This window comes from Harpia harpyja, chromosome 4 (assembly GCF_026419915.1).
Source record: "Harpia harpyja isolate bHarHar1 chromosome 4, bHarHar1 primary haplotype, whole genome shotgun sequence".
Lineage (NCBI taxonomy): Eukaryota > Metazoa > Chordata > Aves > Accipitriformes > Accipitridae > Harpia > Harpia harpyja.
Genome location: NC_068943.1, coordinates 61,343,510 through 61,361,386, shown reverse-complemented (window position 1 = coordinate 61,361,386; position 17,877 = coordinate 61,343,510). Strand labels below are relative to the sequence as shown.

General features: G+C 38.4%; 1 protein-coding gene across 4 annotated transcripts in view; it reads left to right on the top strand.

Annotated features, from left to right (window-relative positions):
* The window catches only part of ARHGAP18 (Rho GTPase activating protein 18), a 98,719-nt gene extending 82,804 nt beyond the window's left edge, over window positions 1–15,915 (top strand). For all 4 annotated transcript variants that reach the window (XM_052784303.1, XM_052784301.1, XM_052784300.1 and 1 more), the window contains 7 exons: window positions 767–849; window positions 2,063–2,269; window positions 3,069–3,215; window positions 8,871–8,995; window positions 10,203–10,264; window positions 12,947–13,825; window positions 14,409–15,915. In XM_052784303.1, coding sequence (XP_052640263.1) covers window positions 767–849; window positions 2,063–2,269; window positions 3,069–3,215; window positions 8,871–8,995; window positions 10,203–10,264; window positions 12,947–13,038 — 716 coding nt within the window. In that variant the 3' untranslated portion in view covers window positions 13,039–13,825; window positions 14,409–15,915. The remainder of the gene's footprint in view (window positions 1–766; window positions 850–2,062; window positions 2,270–3,068; window positions 3,216–8,870; window positions 8,996–10,202; window positions 10,265–12,946; window positions 13,826–14,408) is intronic.
* Window positions 15,916–17,877: the final 1,962 nt, after the last annotated feature.

Sequence of the window (17,877 nt, the reverse complement as noted above, 5' to 3'; positions counted from 1 at the left end):
TGCCAGAGCATGTCCTCTAAAGCGTGACAGGAGGAAGTTTATCACAAGTGACAAACGTGGGAGAGTTGGGGCTTTCTGCTGCTCAACACTGCCAGAACGTAGGAGGTCTTCTAGGAGGTGGAGGAGTGTAGGGATGCACTCATACTGCATCTTGGGTGAATGACACACCACTGAGCAGTTGGGTAAAAGGCAGACCCAACATCACTTTAATTATAGCTTGCCATATTTGGTACGGCACTCACTGCTGTAGATATGTGTTAAGCTTCTCTGCTCTTGGCTTTATCCCCACTGGTTTGCCATTGCAGCTGCTGCTGCTTATGTTGCTGGAGACCTGCCTTATTCAGCAACACGTGGTATTCATTCTGTGTGGGTGGCTTGGGAGAACATGCAACTGTTAAGGCAATCAGAGAAACTGTGAAAGCAGTTTTGAATTTGAATATACCCTTTCATATGTTGGGGCACAGGCTTAAAGAGGGAGGAACCGTTAGCTGACTATTTCTTCTTGTAACATTGCAAAATAAAGAATCAGAAGGCATCTAGAAAACATTGCCAGAAGACTGCTGAGTCATACAGCAACTAAATCCTAAAAGAACATTTGGAAACGAGTATCAGAAAACAGGGATCTGCCAGTCCTTTGTCATACTATGACAATTAGCCCTGTGTATGCATTCAGCATTTTGCAAGAGGTTTCTACTTTGAAATCGTGTTTTTTGAAGAGGACAAATGACAATTTTAAAATACTGAGGTTTGTGTGCTTCACTGGCAGATCTTCCAACGAAGAAACAGCAACTGCAAGCTTTGAATCTTTTGGTTCTCCTTCTACCTGAAGCAAACAGAGACACTCTGAAGGTTAGAATTGCTAATACTTTCTTCCTATACAAATATTTTGTCTATTTCTGTGAATCCACTGTAATGAATGCTGTTGTCTTTTAACATTCTTTTTTTCAGTTCAAAGTTAATGCTGAAACTAGTGATTCTTTCTTTTTTCATATTTCACAGAACTTCAGAAAAAAAAACCCTTAGGACCCTAATTCCTCCCAAATGACTTCTAAGAATGTGACTTGAATTTTTTCCAGGAGATTGCAATAATAATCTCTCAGTGAGCGACCTTTTTTCTTACAAGTTTCATTCCTTTTTTTGCAGCAGCAGTCATTGTTTCCAATGTAAAAAATAAACAGTATTAGAATACTATGGGTAAGAGTTTGCTTTTATGAAATGGGTTTAGCTCTTCATTTTTATTCCCCACTTTTCTCTGTGCTGTTTGTTTCTACTCTCCATAAGCTAGGAATTTACACTTCCTATTGGTATTTGCAGCACGTTACATGGAGTTTTCCAATTTGGGCTTGTCCTTTTGTAGCAGAGCTATTCATCTTTTTCAGAATATGCTTGCTATTAAAATTGCTACAATCAAAAATGAATTTGCAGGATTTGTGTAGGATGCAGAACATCTTCTATTACAGGCAAAAAATCCCATTAGGTCTTATTGTTCAAACGTGACTTTTTTTTTTAGTTTATTTACTGTGTGGAGGCCGTCAGGAGGGCTCCTGAGTTGAGTTACAAATATCTGGAACTGAATTAATTGAAGATTGTCAGTTTCTAACTGGCTACCTGTCATTCACAATGCAGTGGTTTACTCATGAATTGCTTATCTTACAGAACTAGCCACTCCGTGTTTCCATAACCATGACAGCTGGCACTATTGTGTTCACTTTCAGTTTAAGAAAAGCTAACAGTAATTTTTCACAAGCATCTGTGGGATGCTACTTAGGCACCTACACGAGGGATTTGAAAAAAATCTTACTATGCAGGTCGTTGAAGTCACCTGAATGCTTTTGAAAAAGTTATCTGCAAAAATAACGAGAATGGTTTACTTCATTACTTCAGGGAAGCAAAACTTGCATTACAGTCTTTTGAACATATATATCTATGCTTCCTATTATTGATTGCTTTTAATGTGGTTTTATTAGGAATGAAGAGCTTTTTCCAAAAATATGTAACATCATGTTTCACTCGTAACTTTTTCATGTGCAGAGTTGAGCTGTAAGTTCTGCTGTTATTTCAGGTACTGCTTGAATTCCTCCAAAGGGTAATTGATCATCGAGACAAAAATAAAATGACGTTAAAGAATGTTGCAATGGTGATGGCCCCAAACCTTTTCACGTTTCATGGGCTTGGCTCGAAGACTATTGAACAAAGCGAGTTTGTTATGGCAGCTGGAACAGCAAATGTCATGCGCTTTATGATTCAGTACCAAAAACTTCTCTGGACAGTAAGTGTATTCTTAAGGGGCGGGGGAATCATACATTTTGCAAACAAGGCATTTGAACAAAGAAGTAATATGAACTTATTTCCATGATTTAGAGAAAGAACAGCCCCATCCAGCTGGGTTCTTGATCATAGGTAACTCTTCTGGGAGTGAAACAGAATCATTACATCTTATGGTAGAGTTAAGCTCTGATGGTCAGAGTTTTTATGTTGTATATACCACATGTGAACTCAAAAATAAGTCCTTGGGAGATCTTTGTATCTGGCATATCTGTATACATTGTTATGAGGAATTTGTTCTTTTCTGCTTAGAGATATTAGCAGGAAACACAGTGGTTTAGTTCATTTCCCTTTTGGGCCAAACTTCATGTTATATAAAATGTGTTTTGGTAAAGCATGAAGTTGTGTCATGGTCTCAAGCAAAGCTCTAACTTAGACAGACTGGAGAATTTCAGGCTTTGTTGTTCATCAGCAACTTTTAAGCAGTTTTGACCTTTGCTGCGTGTGAGGAAAAGTTATCACCGTTGTACAGACTGTGTTGAGTGAATTTCTTTGGCTGAGGAAAGTAAAAACACTGCATGATTCCACCTCTGTTCCCCTGAGAGCTTACTGAATGGAGTGTAACATCACAATTGGAGTGGTTTTTAAATTGCTTCACAGCTTTATATTATTTGAATCTTTAATTATTACTGGAAATAAATACTATTTTTTCGAGTTCTATCTGTCAATTTACAAAGTTTTGATAAGTTAGTTGCTTAAGGAAATTATGTAGATATTCATACTTACTATCTATATTCATCTAGATTCCTAAGTTTATTGTTAACCAAGTGAGAAAACAAAACACTGAAAGCCAGAAGAAGGAGAAGAAGGACAAAGCTATGAAGAAGCTTCTGAAAAAGATGGCATATGACCGGGAAAAGCATGAGAAACAGGAGAAGACCCCTAATGATGTAAGGAAATATATGGCTGAAATACTTTATTAATAAGACTATCATTGCTAGTGAAAAAGTGGATATAGCAGAGGGGATATCTACATTTATTTAACTGAGAATTTCAATATTTAGCAAGTTAATATGGGTTTCATAGTTTATGGGTTACCAATATGACACAGAGGGTTGGGCTGTTTGTTTGTTTGTTTGTTTTCCCAGATTTTTCAAAATATTTATATTCTAAAAAATTACATCCCACAGGTTGTTTCAACTTGGGCATCTGAAACAAAAGTACATTAGGTCTGTATCTGTAGTGGGAGCAAGTGTTGTGGCAACACTCAGTATTACTGTACCCATGTTTAGATGCATTGGTGCCCAATGGAAGTCACAGCAGACCATGTGTTTACTTAAAAAACAAGTATCTAGATTTCACTATTGGATATTTAAGAGTGTTTGGAAACAAAGCTAGCATTTAATCCTCTTCCTTCTACAGGAGTTCCCAAACCACTGAACTCTTTGCCTCAATGAATCTTTAACTATTCCTTGTAAAGTGGAGCATGCTAGAGCATGCACAACCTGCCCACTCCAAGAAAGCCCAAAGGATGAAACAAATGTAAATAACTGGTAAACTGCTTCTTATGCAGCTGTTGTCCAAGCGTCTACTCCCAACTTACCCCTCTAGATATAATCTACAATTCAGTATCTCTCCATTAGGTAATTGACTTTTGCCAGTCCCATCAGTGATGTCAAGGCATAAGTTTCAGTGTAACACTCTTCACACATTCTTTACAATGAAAAAAAAATCCTGTGGCATTATAGTGTTAATTTTTCCTGTACTTTACAAATACTTTAATTGCACTGTTCCCGCCGACACTGAAACTTTTCAAAAATATATCTCGTGTACCTTGAAATTGCTTATTATTTAGGATTTCAATGAAGTTAGTAATTACAATTTTTTGAAGCTCATTAGCCTGTACAGTATGGTATGTTAATTATAATGCATTTGAAATACATGATTCCAAAGTTATTTTAAATACGTAAACACGTAACACCAAATATGTGTATCCTGATAACATAATGAATGCATATCAGATTTAGGTGGTATGAAAATACCACCTTGTGGGTTGAAGTCATATTGAAGATTCTGGTGAATTAGAGACATCTTGTGGTAGCTTGTAAAAGTGCATTGGTCCGAATGGTCTGTTTTTCTTATCAAGTATATGTATGGCAAACTGTTACAAAAAAGGGTTGTCATATTCTAATAAAGGCATTTTTTTTAAGCTATTAAGCCAAAAAATAGAACATGGCAAATTAATATGCTGTAATATCCCTCAAATCTGCCTGGTTTGATCTTGCAAGTATGCCTTTTTTTTTGAATGTGCAAATAGCTGGATCCTTTGGACAACTGCATCCAATATCTGCTGGAGACTTATATTTCAGTGTTCCCACCTAATTTTTTATGCAATATTTGACACATCTCTTAATGTCCAAAATTAATTAACTCCCCAGCATCACTTTGCCTTACTTTGATATCTATCTATATAAAGGAATCTGTACACAGAATGAGGACTGACTTACAATTTTAAAATAAAGCTAATTAAACACTGACATTTGGTTTATGCTGTCTGATAAGAAAAGAATTCTTTGAATACAATTCAGTTGAGTTACGATGAGATCACACTTAATACTGCCATCCCCTGTTCAACATAGAAATAACAGCAAATACACTGAAATAGGCAAATGCTGTTGCAACTTCAAGTATGGGATTTTTTTTGTAATTCAGTGCTGTTCGTCTTTTAGACTAAAATATGCCTTTTAATCCACTGGGGAGTTAGGGCTGAAGTCTCATGTAATACATTCTTACTCAAATGTAAATGTAAAATTACTATTCAATAATTTTTTTTAAGCCCTAGAATTCTGTGGGGATTTTCTTCAAAATTAGATGGTACAGTTTTTCACAAATCCTTCATGCCTATTTGGAGCATTCAGTAATCTGGGTGCCTGAGAACATATTATTCTTAAAATCATATTCACAAATTGATATGGCTTCATTGTGTATTTTATACATTTTTCTAAGTAAAACATTGTCTCATTCTTTAAGGAAAATTTGTTGTGTTTTTTTTCCCCCAATTTTCAATTTATACTACCTTAATTTGAAATTGAGGTGATTTTCCTGTGCAGTTCCTGAACTGCATTTCACTAATAGATGGCAAGTGAGGCACCCAGGCTTGTGGTGAATCCCCGCTCCAGTGAAAACTGTTTGAGACTTTTGAGAGCTAATTATTTTGCATGCAGCTGAATAAAAACTTAGTAAAAGTTGCCATTTTCTACCACATACTGTGGCACCCCACATGATTAAACATAAATGGACAGGAGCTTGAGTCATTTCCATACTTTCCACTATCTGCATTCTTAATGGCAGTCAGCTCATTTGGATAAAATTTCATCTTATCTCTGATGAGGCCTCGCTGTCAATCACATTTCCCCTTTTAAGACAGAGGTTAAATAGCATTTACTGCAAATTTGGGACAAGATCTCTGTACAGTGGTGAGAGTGGTTAATATTAGAGGGCTCATGAGGGTTAATCAAGAATGGTTACTATTAGAGGGCTCATGAGTGTTAATTGCTTTTCAGGATACCTATGCATACCTATGGCCCCAAGTCAGTGTTAGGGATTAAGTCTTTATATTGCTGTTCTGGTGCATAATGCTCTAGCCAGGCAAAGGAGGATGCCCTCAGGATTGGAAATTTACCTACTAGCATTAGCCAGATTTATACCATCTGTCATTGTATTCCTCTATATGTTGCAATTGTTCCAAAAAAAGGAGCAGTCATGTTAGCAGCACAACGCGATGCTACTGGGCTTATCTAATACAGATTAGAATAACCATTGTATCCCATAGCCATTCTGTTTGCATAACCTGTTTGAATTTTCACAGTGTAATGTTACTGACTCTTGCTGAATTCGTTATCCACTGCAGTGCCAGCTTATTTACTAAAAAAATTGCTACCTGCTAAATCATTCCTCTTTATATAGTTTTACAGTTTTTTTGTCCCAAACCAGGTGCAATGCTTTGCAGTTCGGAGAGAACAACTGCATCGCGTTTCTTTTCGGACTTTGTCTCCCATGTAGCAAGATCCTTTTGAATTCTAGTTTTGTTCTTCATAATGCTCGTGTCCCATTCCTGCTTGATATCATTCGCACATTTAATAAGTATATATTATATTCCATCATGGAGTCATTAGTGAAAATGCTGCATAGTCACTTCATTCCTCTCTTCATCTAGCCCAAGGAATATTTACGTGTGTCATGCAAAATGGAACAGGAGAATCTGGAAGAGACCCACCCCAGATCCTATAGCCAAGCAGCTGCAGTTCTTTTGTGATTTATAGATTCAAGTGCCTTTGAAAAGAAAGGGTTTGAAAGAAGATGAGTACCTCACAGGTGACTGCTGTGCCTGCTACAGACTAACTGTTGTAGGCCAGTGTATTTTCCATCAACTACAGATGTATCTTTCTTCAGGTTTTTAAAGTGTGCAAGTACCTAACTCAGCCAGAGGTTTCAGTGTTGTAAACCTCGTCCTGAGAGAGCCTGTGAGGCAGGAGAGGGGACTCGCAAACGAAATAGTATAGGTGACCCACCCTTCAGCATATTGTCAATCACCTTATAGGTACTTGGCTTATATGTTGTGACGTGGACTCCTAACCTGGATGTTTTGAACTGTCCTGTGCAGAGAACAGATCCTTCTGTGACTCTATTCCTAGGTGTTTTATGGCCACGTTTTCTTTCCTGCCAACTTGCACAGTGCATGGGCTAGAGGATGCTCAGTATCTGTTCTCTCTATAGTTCAGCACCATGAACATATCGTGCAGCTGAGCATGAGCTCTGTAAATGCAGGTGGTGAAACTGGCAAAATGCATTCGTTAGCTGAGCTAATAATGATTCTGTCTGAATAAACAAAGTAATTATTCTGTTTGATCTGTGACTGTAATGTTACAGCTCTGTGGACATTTCTTGTTCTTTCTCTCATATACTCAAAGCAGGCAGGTTTTTAAATCATTTATCATATGCCTGCTGTATAGACAAAAAACCAACCCTGTTATCCAGCTGAAAGTTGGAAAAAATCCATTAAAATCAACTGAGAGAAAATGATACACAATTGTATACAAAAATGAAAACCAATTTAAATTTACCATGCTGAATTCGATGAAAGACCAGCTAGGGACATCTGTAAATAACCATTTCATCCTTAAAAGTTTCCTTTCCTTTTGCCAAGGTCCCAACTGTTTGGAAAGAGGCAAAAGATTTTTAAGCAGGAGTTAACTTCCTAGCAGATGGCTACAGCCACTGTTTCCATAGGTGGAGGCCTTAAAGAACAGATTTCACAAATTTAGGAATAAGTGTAGGGAGTTGCTCTTCGAGATCCATTGCAATCTTACGAATCTTTGATTCCAAAATTACTACGAACCAAATTCTCAATTTGCTGATTCTTAATGCTTTAGACATAAATAGTTATTATGCCTAGTATTTTTAAATCAATAAATAATAAGACTGGATATAGAAGGATTGTTTGGTTAAAATTACTTACCATAGCTCATCACTTGTATAGTAACGAGCCTTTAGCTTTCTCACTGAGCTGTGCTTCTGATTCTGCTCACGTTTATACTTGTTCTATATTCATTTAACTCTGATGGTTTCAGAGAAGCTATTCTAGATTCACAGGTGCCCAGATTTGTTCATTGATTATGGAAGAAGAAATGTTCAGCCTTACAATTGCAGTAAATAGGGGGGGGGGGAAGAAGAGAATGAACTGTCATAATCAACCTTGACTACTGAGACTCTTACATTTCTTTTCCTATCAAAATGAGTACATTTGGGTAAATGGTAATGTAATACGAATAGAAAATTACCTCAAGATTTCCAGGAACAGAAATTAGGACCTTATTCACAAATAAATTATGCCTTTTGTAACTTCAAATGTCATGTACTGCAAGTTGAACAGAAAAACTGTCCTTTGGAGCCCTCCTTCTCTGTAACTAATATGATTGATATTCATCATCAAGGATTTTGGGGTTGAAATAAAATACAAATCCATTATGTAGTCAGACCTGCAGGTTGACTAGCTGAATGTATTCTGGAGAATAAAAAATAGGGAGAAAAAGCTGCAGTAGTGAAAATCTGTTTTAAAAGGAAATGATATTTGAAAAGAGGAATCACTTAAAGTAGACTGACCTGTGAATACTTTGTGATTTCTTCTTTTGGCATGAAATTAAATGAATCTGGAAAGGTTTCTTGTGGAAGTTTGGGGGCGGGGGGAGTTGCCTGGCTTTCATGCCTGCAGCAAGTCTTTTCCATATCAATCTCATCTGCTTCTTATCATACCAAAGTGTGTTCTTAATATAGCAGTAATTGTTATTGTTACTCTTAACATCTTTGAAAAATAATTAAACATGGCTGTTCTTTTGTTCTAAAGTTCTCCCTGCTGTTAAAAAGAGATTTGAAGGTCTGATGTAATTTACTGAATTACTATGTAGTTACCATATTTCTGCAGTGAAGTCTAGTAGATAGTAAAGTACAGAGCGCTGTACTAAGTTACTTATTCCATACTGTATTTTGAGAAGCTCATCAAAGCCAGCTGCTAGCAGCTTTGTTCTAACACCCTTATTGCTTTGCAGGCTGATGTTCCTCAGGGAGTGATACGGGTGCAAGCACCTCATCTTTCAAAAGTTTCCATGGCAATACAGCTGACAGAAGAACTGAAAGCCGGTGATATAGTAGCCAGGTTTCTCAGCCAGAAAAGGTACAAACACATTTTTGTTTTGTTATCATTTCAGAGAAGTGGCTTTTCATATATAATATCAAGAAGAAAGTTTTAAAATACTTTAAGTCCAGGTGAGTTCATGAACTTTTTGCACGAATTTAGCCATTGGAATACATGCTTGAGGAATTAACTTAATGCTCCTAATGTCATTAAAGCTCACAAAGCCTTCAGGAATACATGAGTGCCGTTAGTAAAAAATTAATTGCTATTTAATCTGATGGGTCAGGAATAGTTTTGTAACTTTCTGGGGACAAGACAGAAGGGAACTTCAAGAAAATAAGTCTAAGAAACAAAGGAATGAGGAAAAGAGAAAATATTTTGTGAAAAAATGCATTTATATATAGCAACAGTATAGGTATTGGGATATAAATATGTGCAAATGTCATGCATGTGCAGTGATCTAAAAGGAAACCTACATTTGAGTCACCCAAATCCATTTAGAAAGGGAGAAGTTTTAATTAAGCTTTTACATCTGTTTTTTATATATATATGAGCAAAGTAAGAAATCAGAATAGACTTAGCAAAAAACCAATATTTAACACGTGTGCATCATATATAACTATTCATACTAAAGCAATAATATGGTACGCTAGTTGAGATTATGAAGCTGCTTTTTCCTAAATGCTGTTTTTAGAGGTTTACACTTTTGACAGAATGTTATTTTCTATCTGTTCCTTAGCATATATTATTACAATTAAGGAGTGAGAATAATAGAATCCCTTTGTAATACAGGGACTTTATTCTTCCACTGTCTGTTTTTTACTTCTTTTAGTTGCAGCAAAATTAAAACGAGCAAGAGTGTGGTTTCTCCCACCCAACCATAATGCTTTTTCAGAAATATGAAGTGTTTGAGGGTAATACTTATTTTTGCAGCAGCAGTGAAAGAAAAATCAGAGAGTAAATATCAGGCTACTTGCTAATAACAATGGAATTCTTTTCTAAACCCCACATCTATCTTATTTTACCTTTTCTATAGCGTATTGCTCACTTGCAGGACTATTCATTTGCACTAGCATGCAAGGGCATTCTTGTTCACTTACTGTATCAGTAAATGAGTATAACAAGAAGGGTTTATGACAGGTACACTGCTGATCTTAATTAGCAGAATTTCTCCCGGACATGTCTAAGTGGCTGATGTTCAAGCTCTTTTGCAATATAGTTACTCATTGTGTTTTGTTCCCAACAGTGGAAATGTCCAAACGCTCAAGAAAGAAGAGGTCTTTCTTTATGAAATAGGAGGAAATATTGGTAAGAATGGCTTCTGAACAACTTCTTTTGCTAGAATAAGATTCCTTGGCACGTTGTCCATGGGCTTCACTGTGGTTGCATTTTTATTCATGTCCCTAGTTCTCCCTGACACTAAGGGAGACAGTTAACCTTGGGGAGAAGGAAGCAGAGATGTTGATGTGACCATCATATTAGTAGTATCTTATTATCTCTCCCAGAGGAAGACAGCAGCTGTAACAGGTGTTCCTGATATGTATGTACAGTGAAGAAGCACAGAAAGGTTGCATAGGAAGGTGTTTGAAGTTCATCTTATTCATCTCTTTGTATTGAGGCATAATAAGTGAACTTACAGTCCTTCATGCTCTGCATTTGAGCATTGCTTGCAGGTTCTTTTGGGGAAAAAAAAGCTCAACCAGAAAGATGACCTAGTGATAAAATTTTCCAGTGGTTAGTCTTTCCTGCTCTGTCTTCCAGACCCTCTTGATTAAAGCAAATAGCAGATCAGCAAGGTTAATGCCAAAGGATAATTTTGAACACAGTTCTGAAATTTTCTTCAACGAATGCAAAAATATTCTTGCATTGGGAATCAGTTTCTAATCACAGTATTTTTCATATGCTTAGAAAAAAAAAAAAAGAGAACTAGAAAACAGTATTGGACTTACATTTACTTTTTTCTTATTAACTGTGACCCGTTAAAATTTATTTGAAGTTATAAAATTCCATGAATACCTGGTAATTCTGTACTCTGCAAGTTTAAATCCTGTACATAAATTGCTACTTCTAGCATTTTTCCTTTTTACCTAATCACTATTTTAAATCGATTTTTGTGTCTTTGTGTCTAAACCAAGACTTGAAGGAAATTAAAAATAACACTCTCCTATGTTCCCTACAACAGATATGTTTTAGTGTTTTTACTAAGTCTGATGGCAAAAAAGAAGTGACTAAGATAGGTGGATGCCAGATTAATGTATTATATGCTCTCTTGCCTATCCAGTATGTACGTACATTTGCTATGCCTGTTAAAGCAGGTTGTGATCCCAGATGTAAGACTTTTAAAGGAGAGGAGTATCTTGTTTGCTGTACAGAGGTGTAATCCTTGTAGAAAAAAGTTTTCGTAACAGAATTCCAGTGAAACTGGAACAACCTACTATCATTTTAAACACGTGACAGAAATTGTATATCTCTGAGAGAAAAGACGTGGCTAGTTGCAGATCTGTTTTGTTTTGTTATGAAATGAGATAGAAAGCTTAGATGTTTCCTCTCTCTGAACAGTTTACTTCCAGACAATTTCAATTTTAATCAGCCCTTACAAATACTAGTCCTTATTGATACTCTCACTTGAGATAAGAGAAACTCCCTGACTTTAACCTGCTGTACAGGTTTAAGTAAACCAGCTGTCCTGATCTTTGCCATTTCTCTCTCTCTGCCCGACGTGACTGACTCATGTAGAGCGAGCCCAAACGGGAGAAGACTTGACAGGCTCATGATATACTCATATGCTTACACTTACGCTCATTATTGTAACATGCATGGTGCTGCGATCCTGTCCCCTAGCAGATGTTGCTGCTGAAGTCTCCAGACATTTCCTGAGTACTCAGTACACTGTTGGGCTTCAAGACACTGAAGGGAACTTCTACCATTGCTTTGTGACTGGGACTGGACAGGGACATGGCAAACTACTGTCCCTGTTCTCTCACTGCCTGAACATGCTGCACTGTGTGGGGGAGAGGGCCTAGTTCAGCAGCATGGGCAGTACAGGTCATGTAGGTTGGGTTAAAAATCCTGGAGGGAAGTCAGGCTGCCACCTGGCAAGGAGAACAGATTGAGAGGTAGCAGATGGAGACCAAGCTTGCTTGAGCAGGGAGTCTTGCCTCCTTGCCTGCTCTGCGCAGGGAGTCCAAAGAGCTCGTAGACAAACCCACCTGCAGCATCACACCTCTGCTTGCCTCCTGCTTCAGGAGCACATGTGCTGGAAACGTCTGGCTGGCGCACGAGCCATCTACGCCAATCACTTGCACAGTGGAGTAGGAGAGGGGCTTTGATGTAGAGCTGCAAATGCATGAGATAATGCTTTGCCTGCAGGGGAATGGGAAGAGTACGCAGATCTTGATGGATCAGCATACGCTATTTTCATCATAGCTACTAGACATAAATAGTTGCTTGTAGTGCACCAAGAACACTGTACTACTTTTCCCCCCTAGGACAGTAACCATTAGAAGTGCTACGCAGAACTGCTGACCAAGAGGAGCAGGATAGGAAGTAACACCTTTTTAGCAGGGACAAACCTTGCTCAAACTTTCCATTTAAGAAGGGGAAAATAACCTGAGGTTTTCATGAGCTTCTATGCAAAGGTGAACATAGTGTTTGGATTTAACCACAAGAGGACCAGGGCATTGCTCCTTTTTTCCTAAACCTTCACAGAGGGGAGCTCCCATGTGCGTGGTCTGTGTGAAGAATTTGACCTAGAACATGCCACAGAGGTGGCACAGCCCCTATTCTCCTTCCTTCCTCCTCTGTCCCCCTTCCTCCCCAGGACAGATAGGAAGGGTAAGAGCACTTCTAGGTTTTCGCTGCATTGTCCTTTGTTTAATACCACAGAAAGGGCTTGAAAACCTAAATGGAATAAAACACTGACAGGAACTTTGTACGTTGTTTCCTTTCTTTTTAGGTACTGATGTAACCACATATCTCTTCTGTTTCTAGGAGAACGCTGCCTTGATGATAATACCTACATGAAGGACCTATACCAGCTCAACCCAAATGCTGAGTGGGTTATAAAATCTAAGCAGAGCTAAGCTTACAACTAATGGCAAAAGAACAACCTGTGGACTTACTCTGTAAGGCTGAATGTTTCAAAGGGATACTGTGTCCTTTCAACATTCAACTGTGTTATATATATTAATAGAACCTTATCCAGTTAGGGGGAAAAAAAAAAAAAAAGTGATGGGAACCCAACAGTGTTTACCAGTAAATTTTCAGTTTTAGCTGCAGCAAAATTTTGGAGATAGCACAGTTTTCCCACTCACATTTGAAATGGGAAAAAGTACCTTAAATATTTTAATGGCACTAATCTACCTCCCATCTGGTAGGTCTTGTTTCAGAAGAATTTATTTTTCAAACAGATGTTTAACCTCTTTATATTAGAGATCTACAATCTGTTTGTGTAGAATTGTGTGTTCATATAGGTCTTTACAGTGCTAGTACACTGGAGAACCAAATCCTGATCAGCACTTCTGAATGGTACAGTATTAAAAATACCTAAAACCAGTCATGAATTCCCAAGTAAGTGTGAAATTCACAGGAAAAAACTGCAATGCAATATATTTTGTCTTTGGAAGTCCTAATTTTGTTCACTTTCTAGGTGAAGTTTGATGAAAACTATTTAAAAACAACTGTGAAAATGCTTTCTATGCAGCTTTTTTGCTAGATCTTTTAAATATTTTTTATTCTTATTCCAGTTGATTGTATTCTTGAGATTATTTAAAAAAAAAAAAAGAAAGGATCATGTGACAAGGTGAGTAATTTTTAAAGCTCACCACTCTTGGCAGTGTCCTTTCTGGAATATTGTCATGCACTAGTGTCGTGGTTTAACCACAGCCAGCAACTAAGCACCACGCAGCCGCTCACTCACTCCCCCCCACCCAGTGGGATGGGGGAGAAAATCGGGAAAAGAAGCAAAACCCGTGGGTTGAGATAAGAACGGTTTAATAGAACAGAAAAGAAGAAACTAATAATGATAATGATAACACTAATAAAATGACGACAGTAATAATGAAAGGATTGGAATGTACAAATGATGCGCAGTGCAGTTGCTCACCACCCGCCAGTCGACACCCAGCCAGTCCCCCGAGCGGCGATTCCCCACCCCCACTTCCCTGTTCCTATACTAGATGGGATGTCCCATGGTATGGAATACCCTGTTGGCCAGTTTGGGTCAGGTGCCCTGGCTGTGTCCTGTGCCAACTTCTTGTGCCCCTCCAGCTTTCTCGCTGGCTGGGCATGAGAAGCTGAAAAATCCTTGACTTAGTCTAAACACTACTGAGCAACAAGTGAAAACATCAGTGTTATCAACATTCTTCGCATACTGAACTCAAAACGTGGCACTGTACCAGCTACTAGGAAGACAGTTAACTCTATCCCAGCTGAAACCAGGACAACTAGAAAGACCTTTAGGTTTTTCAGCAATGATGCTGAATTGTATGCAGCCATGTTACATACACTGGTTTCAGGTTTTTTGGACGTCTCATAGATTGCATTTTGTGAACTGCCAAAACCTGCCAATTACTAGCACAATAAAAACTTTCAGGAGGAATAAAATAACTGTGGAGGGAAACTGTTGTCTAAATTTCATAGGTAGCAAACCACAAAACCTTTCACTCAAAATCAGTGTAAAGGTCTACTGTGGAGTTCACATAGGCTTTTTGGATTTTATCTACCACCAGCTTTATATCTGGTCTGTCCTGGATGATGCTAGAAATCAAGTTCTGATTTCCCTTACGCTGATAGATGCAGTGTAAACCCCTTCAAAAATTAATAGTCCAATGGTGAACTATTGCAAATCCTTCTCTTTGGAGGGAAGGACTGAAAGCTCCCTGTGGGATTCACTGATAATGAATTACAGACTGACATGGCTTGTTGCATCACAAAGCGCTGTGGACTGTAGCTCCAGAGCCCCAGTCCCACAGCAACACTTTGGGCTCACTAACTTGTGTACTGCTTTACAATTTATTTGTAAACTAGCTCAGCCATGCTTAAGTGCTCACACCTACATGCTGACTACCTGAAATATAACTACTGTGAAATTATATCCTTGGAGTGAAATATTTTCTTTCAGTGCACAGACAGAATTATATTGACCTCATAGGGAATATTCTACATACAATCAAGGACTGAATTACATTTTTCTACGTGATCAAAGCTGATTAAAGGAATAAAGGGCCTTTCTGCTGAGCTTTGAATACAGGCCCTGACTGTGTTGTTCCCAAAGTAACCACTGAAACTCTCCCTTTTATATATAAGCAGTGAAAGAGAACTCTGAAAGGTCATAGAAAAATTAGACATCTACTGATTAGTTATCCACAGCATACGAACAATTTGGGGGGCGTAAGTATTTAGTGTTTTTTAAAGTCAAAGGCTGTCTTCATATGGAAAGGAAGCATTGAAGGATTCTCAAAAGCAGGATGGATAAAATAGGAAGTTGTTCTAATGTGACTGTGCTGCCCTCAGTGCTCCATCTGGTTGGGTACCCCTGCATGGTATAGCACTGTGCCACTATGGGCAAAACCCTGTAAGACAAATCACTTTTGTCAATAGAACAAACCACACTCCCTGTTCTTTAAATGTAAGGAGTAGAGTAGAAAAACAGTACAATGCTTAGGTAAATATTTATTAATCCAGTGTAATAAATATAAGGGGGTTTTGCCATGTAATACAAAAATGATGTGTGTTTTCATAATACATTATAGTTCTGTAAAAGATTACTTGTTACTGGAACTCTAGATGTTATTTTAATCAGGAGCAAAGTGCAGATGATAGGAACAGCTGTACAGTTTCAATATAAAATTACAACCGCCCTGTGGCTATGATCTCTTAAATAACTTTGTTTCTGGTTTAGTGCCATTATCTGTTTTAAGTTAAAGCGCTCTTTTATAATTAAATGGTTTTTTTTCTGACTTCTTTTCTCATTTGAATTCTTTTGTTTGTATGTAAAACATACACAATTGACACTAAGCGGTGATTATTTTTTAATTTCACACTTTATATCTTTGCAGGTAGTGTGTAGTTTTGTGTATAAAAAGAGACATTGATAAGTTAAGAGTCTTGCAACATGAATGCCTACTGGAAAGGGAAATACTGGCTAGAAGTTTAAAACTTTGCTGCAATCACAGCACACCTTAGCTAAATCCGTAATGTAACGCTTACTGGGTATATGTAAGGGAACAGCAACCCTCTCAGCATTTATTGAAAATACTAGCTCATAATTCCTCATAATTAAAAAGTTAAATTAGGGCACAAGGGGGAAGTCCAAAACACATTCAGGTAAGCTGATAAGAATCTTTTATAATTAAGAAGACAATGCTGCTTGGGTTGCTTATTTGCGGCAATTTGGCAACCCATCATTGTTTGACTGACACTTGAGAAACGCACCCGCAGGTTTTTTTTCACCCAGCTGACAGATTAATTGACTTAACACTTAGTGTGCAACCCCGCGCAGGCAGAGCGGCGGGGATGCGTCCAGTGCAGCCAAAGCCTGTGCCGGACACACGCCTGGTGCTCTGCTCGCGCTGCAGGACTGGGATGGGGGGAAGGAAGGAGTGGGGAAGCAGGCGATGGCCCCTCGTACCACTGCATGGATGTTGTGGAGCATGTAAGGATGGTTTTGTGCTCAACAATCATTCTCCAATGTATCCTGGGGCGGGAGGGGGGGGAGTTGTGAGAGGGTCCACAGTGCTTGCGTGGGGTGTTGACACCTTTCTCACACTACCTGTCCTCTTCAAAGACCAAGGAGTTTGCACTCATTTTCCATAACCTCCTGTACTTCCCCACCTTGTGTGAAGTGCACGTGTCATCCCTGGATATCCATGGGTGCTAAGGCGGCGGCTGTCATCCCAACCACCTGCCCCCTGTGTGAGCAGCAGTGAGGTAGGAAGCAGCATGGCAGGTTTTTCTCATGTTGCAGGTCAACAAGCAGCAGGTGTGAGTGTGCTGGTGAGGTTTCAGGGCACCAGGGAGTGCGAAGACGAATGGGTCTGGATGTGTTGGAAGCACGGGCTGAGTTTCCGTCAGGCCTTTCAGTATGCGGTGGCATGACTGAGATGAATTCAAAGGGTAAGGAGATGCATTTTTACCAGTGAGCACTGATGGAGAAGTAAATGTTTGAGAAGGGCCTGCTTGAAGCTTTTTCCAGCCCATTATTTCTTTGTCAGATATTCTTCTTAAAAGCAATGGGACAGTCCAATAAAATACCCTCCTTTACTAAATATTGAGTTAAATGGCAACAGAAAGCTAACTTGGTGAAAGATTTGCTAAATGAATGATTTCCTCTGTACCACACTTAAATATATCTGAGGATTAGACCTCTACTGTGCTTCTGTGTTTAAAAGGTTGCAGCCATTCAAAAAGAATAAAATGTGTATGTGCTAATCTTGCAGCAATATTTACAATAATATTTTTTTACATAGAGCAGTGCTTTAAAGATCTTTAAACCACTGTTTGTGTTTGCACACAGACCATATCTGAGGCAGGTTAAGTACTTACCATCCCCATTGAACAGATGGGAAAAGTGTTCATAAATGTCTGGCCTGCGGCTAGAAGGGGTGAAATCAATCTGATTTGTGGAAACCAAATATAATCCTCCAAAAATTGTTTTAAAAATCTGCCGTATTGCCAATAACAGAAGTACAGCAATCACGAATCTGACTTCAGGGGACTGTTTTAATAAATACAATACTGTGGTTTTTAGCCTGGTTTCCAAAGGAAAGGTGTCTGGGGTAATCTTGCTGCCTGTGTGTGTCTTCCCCTAATAACTTGTGAATCTGTTGGCAGACTTCAATAATTTTTGGCAAATGGAGCGGGGGGGGGAATGTCTCAAAAATACGTTTCTACGAGCTTCATAAAACTAGGCAACTGGAAGG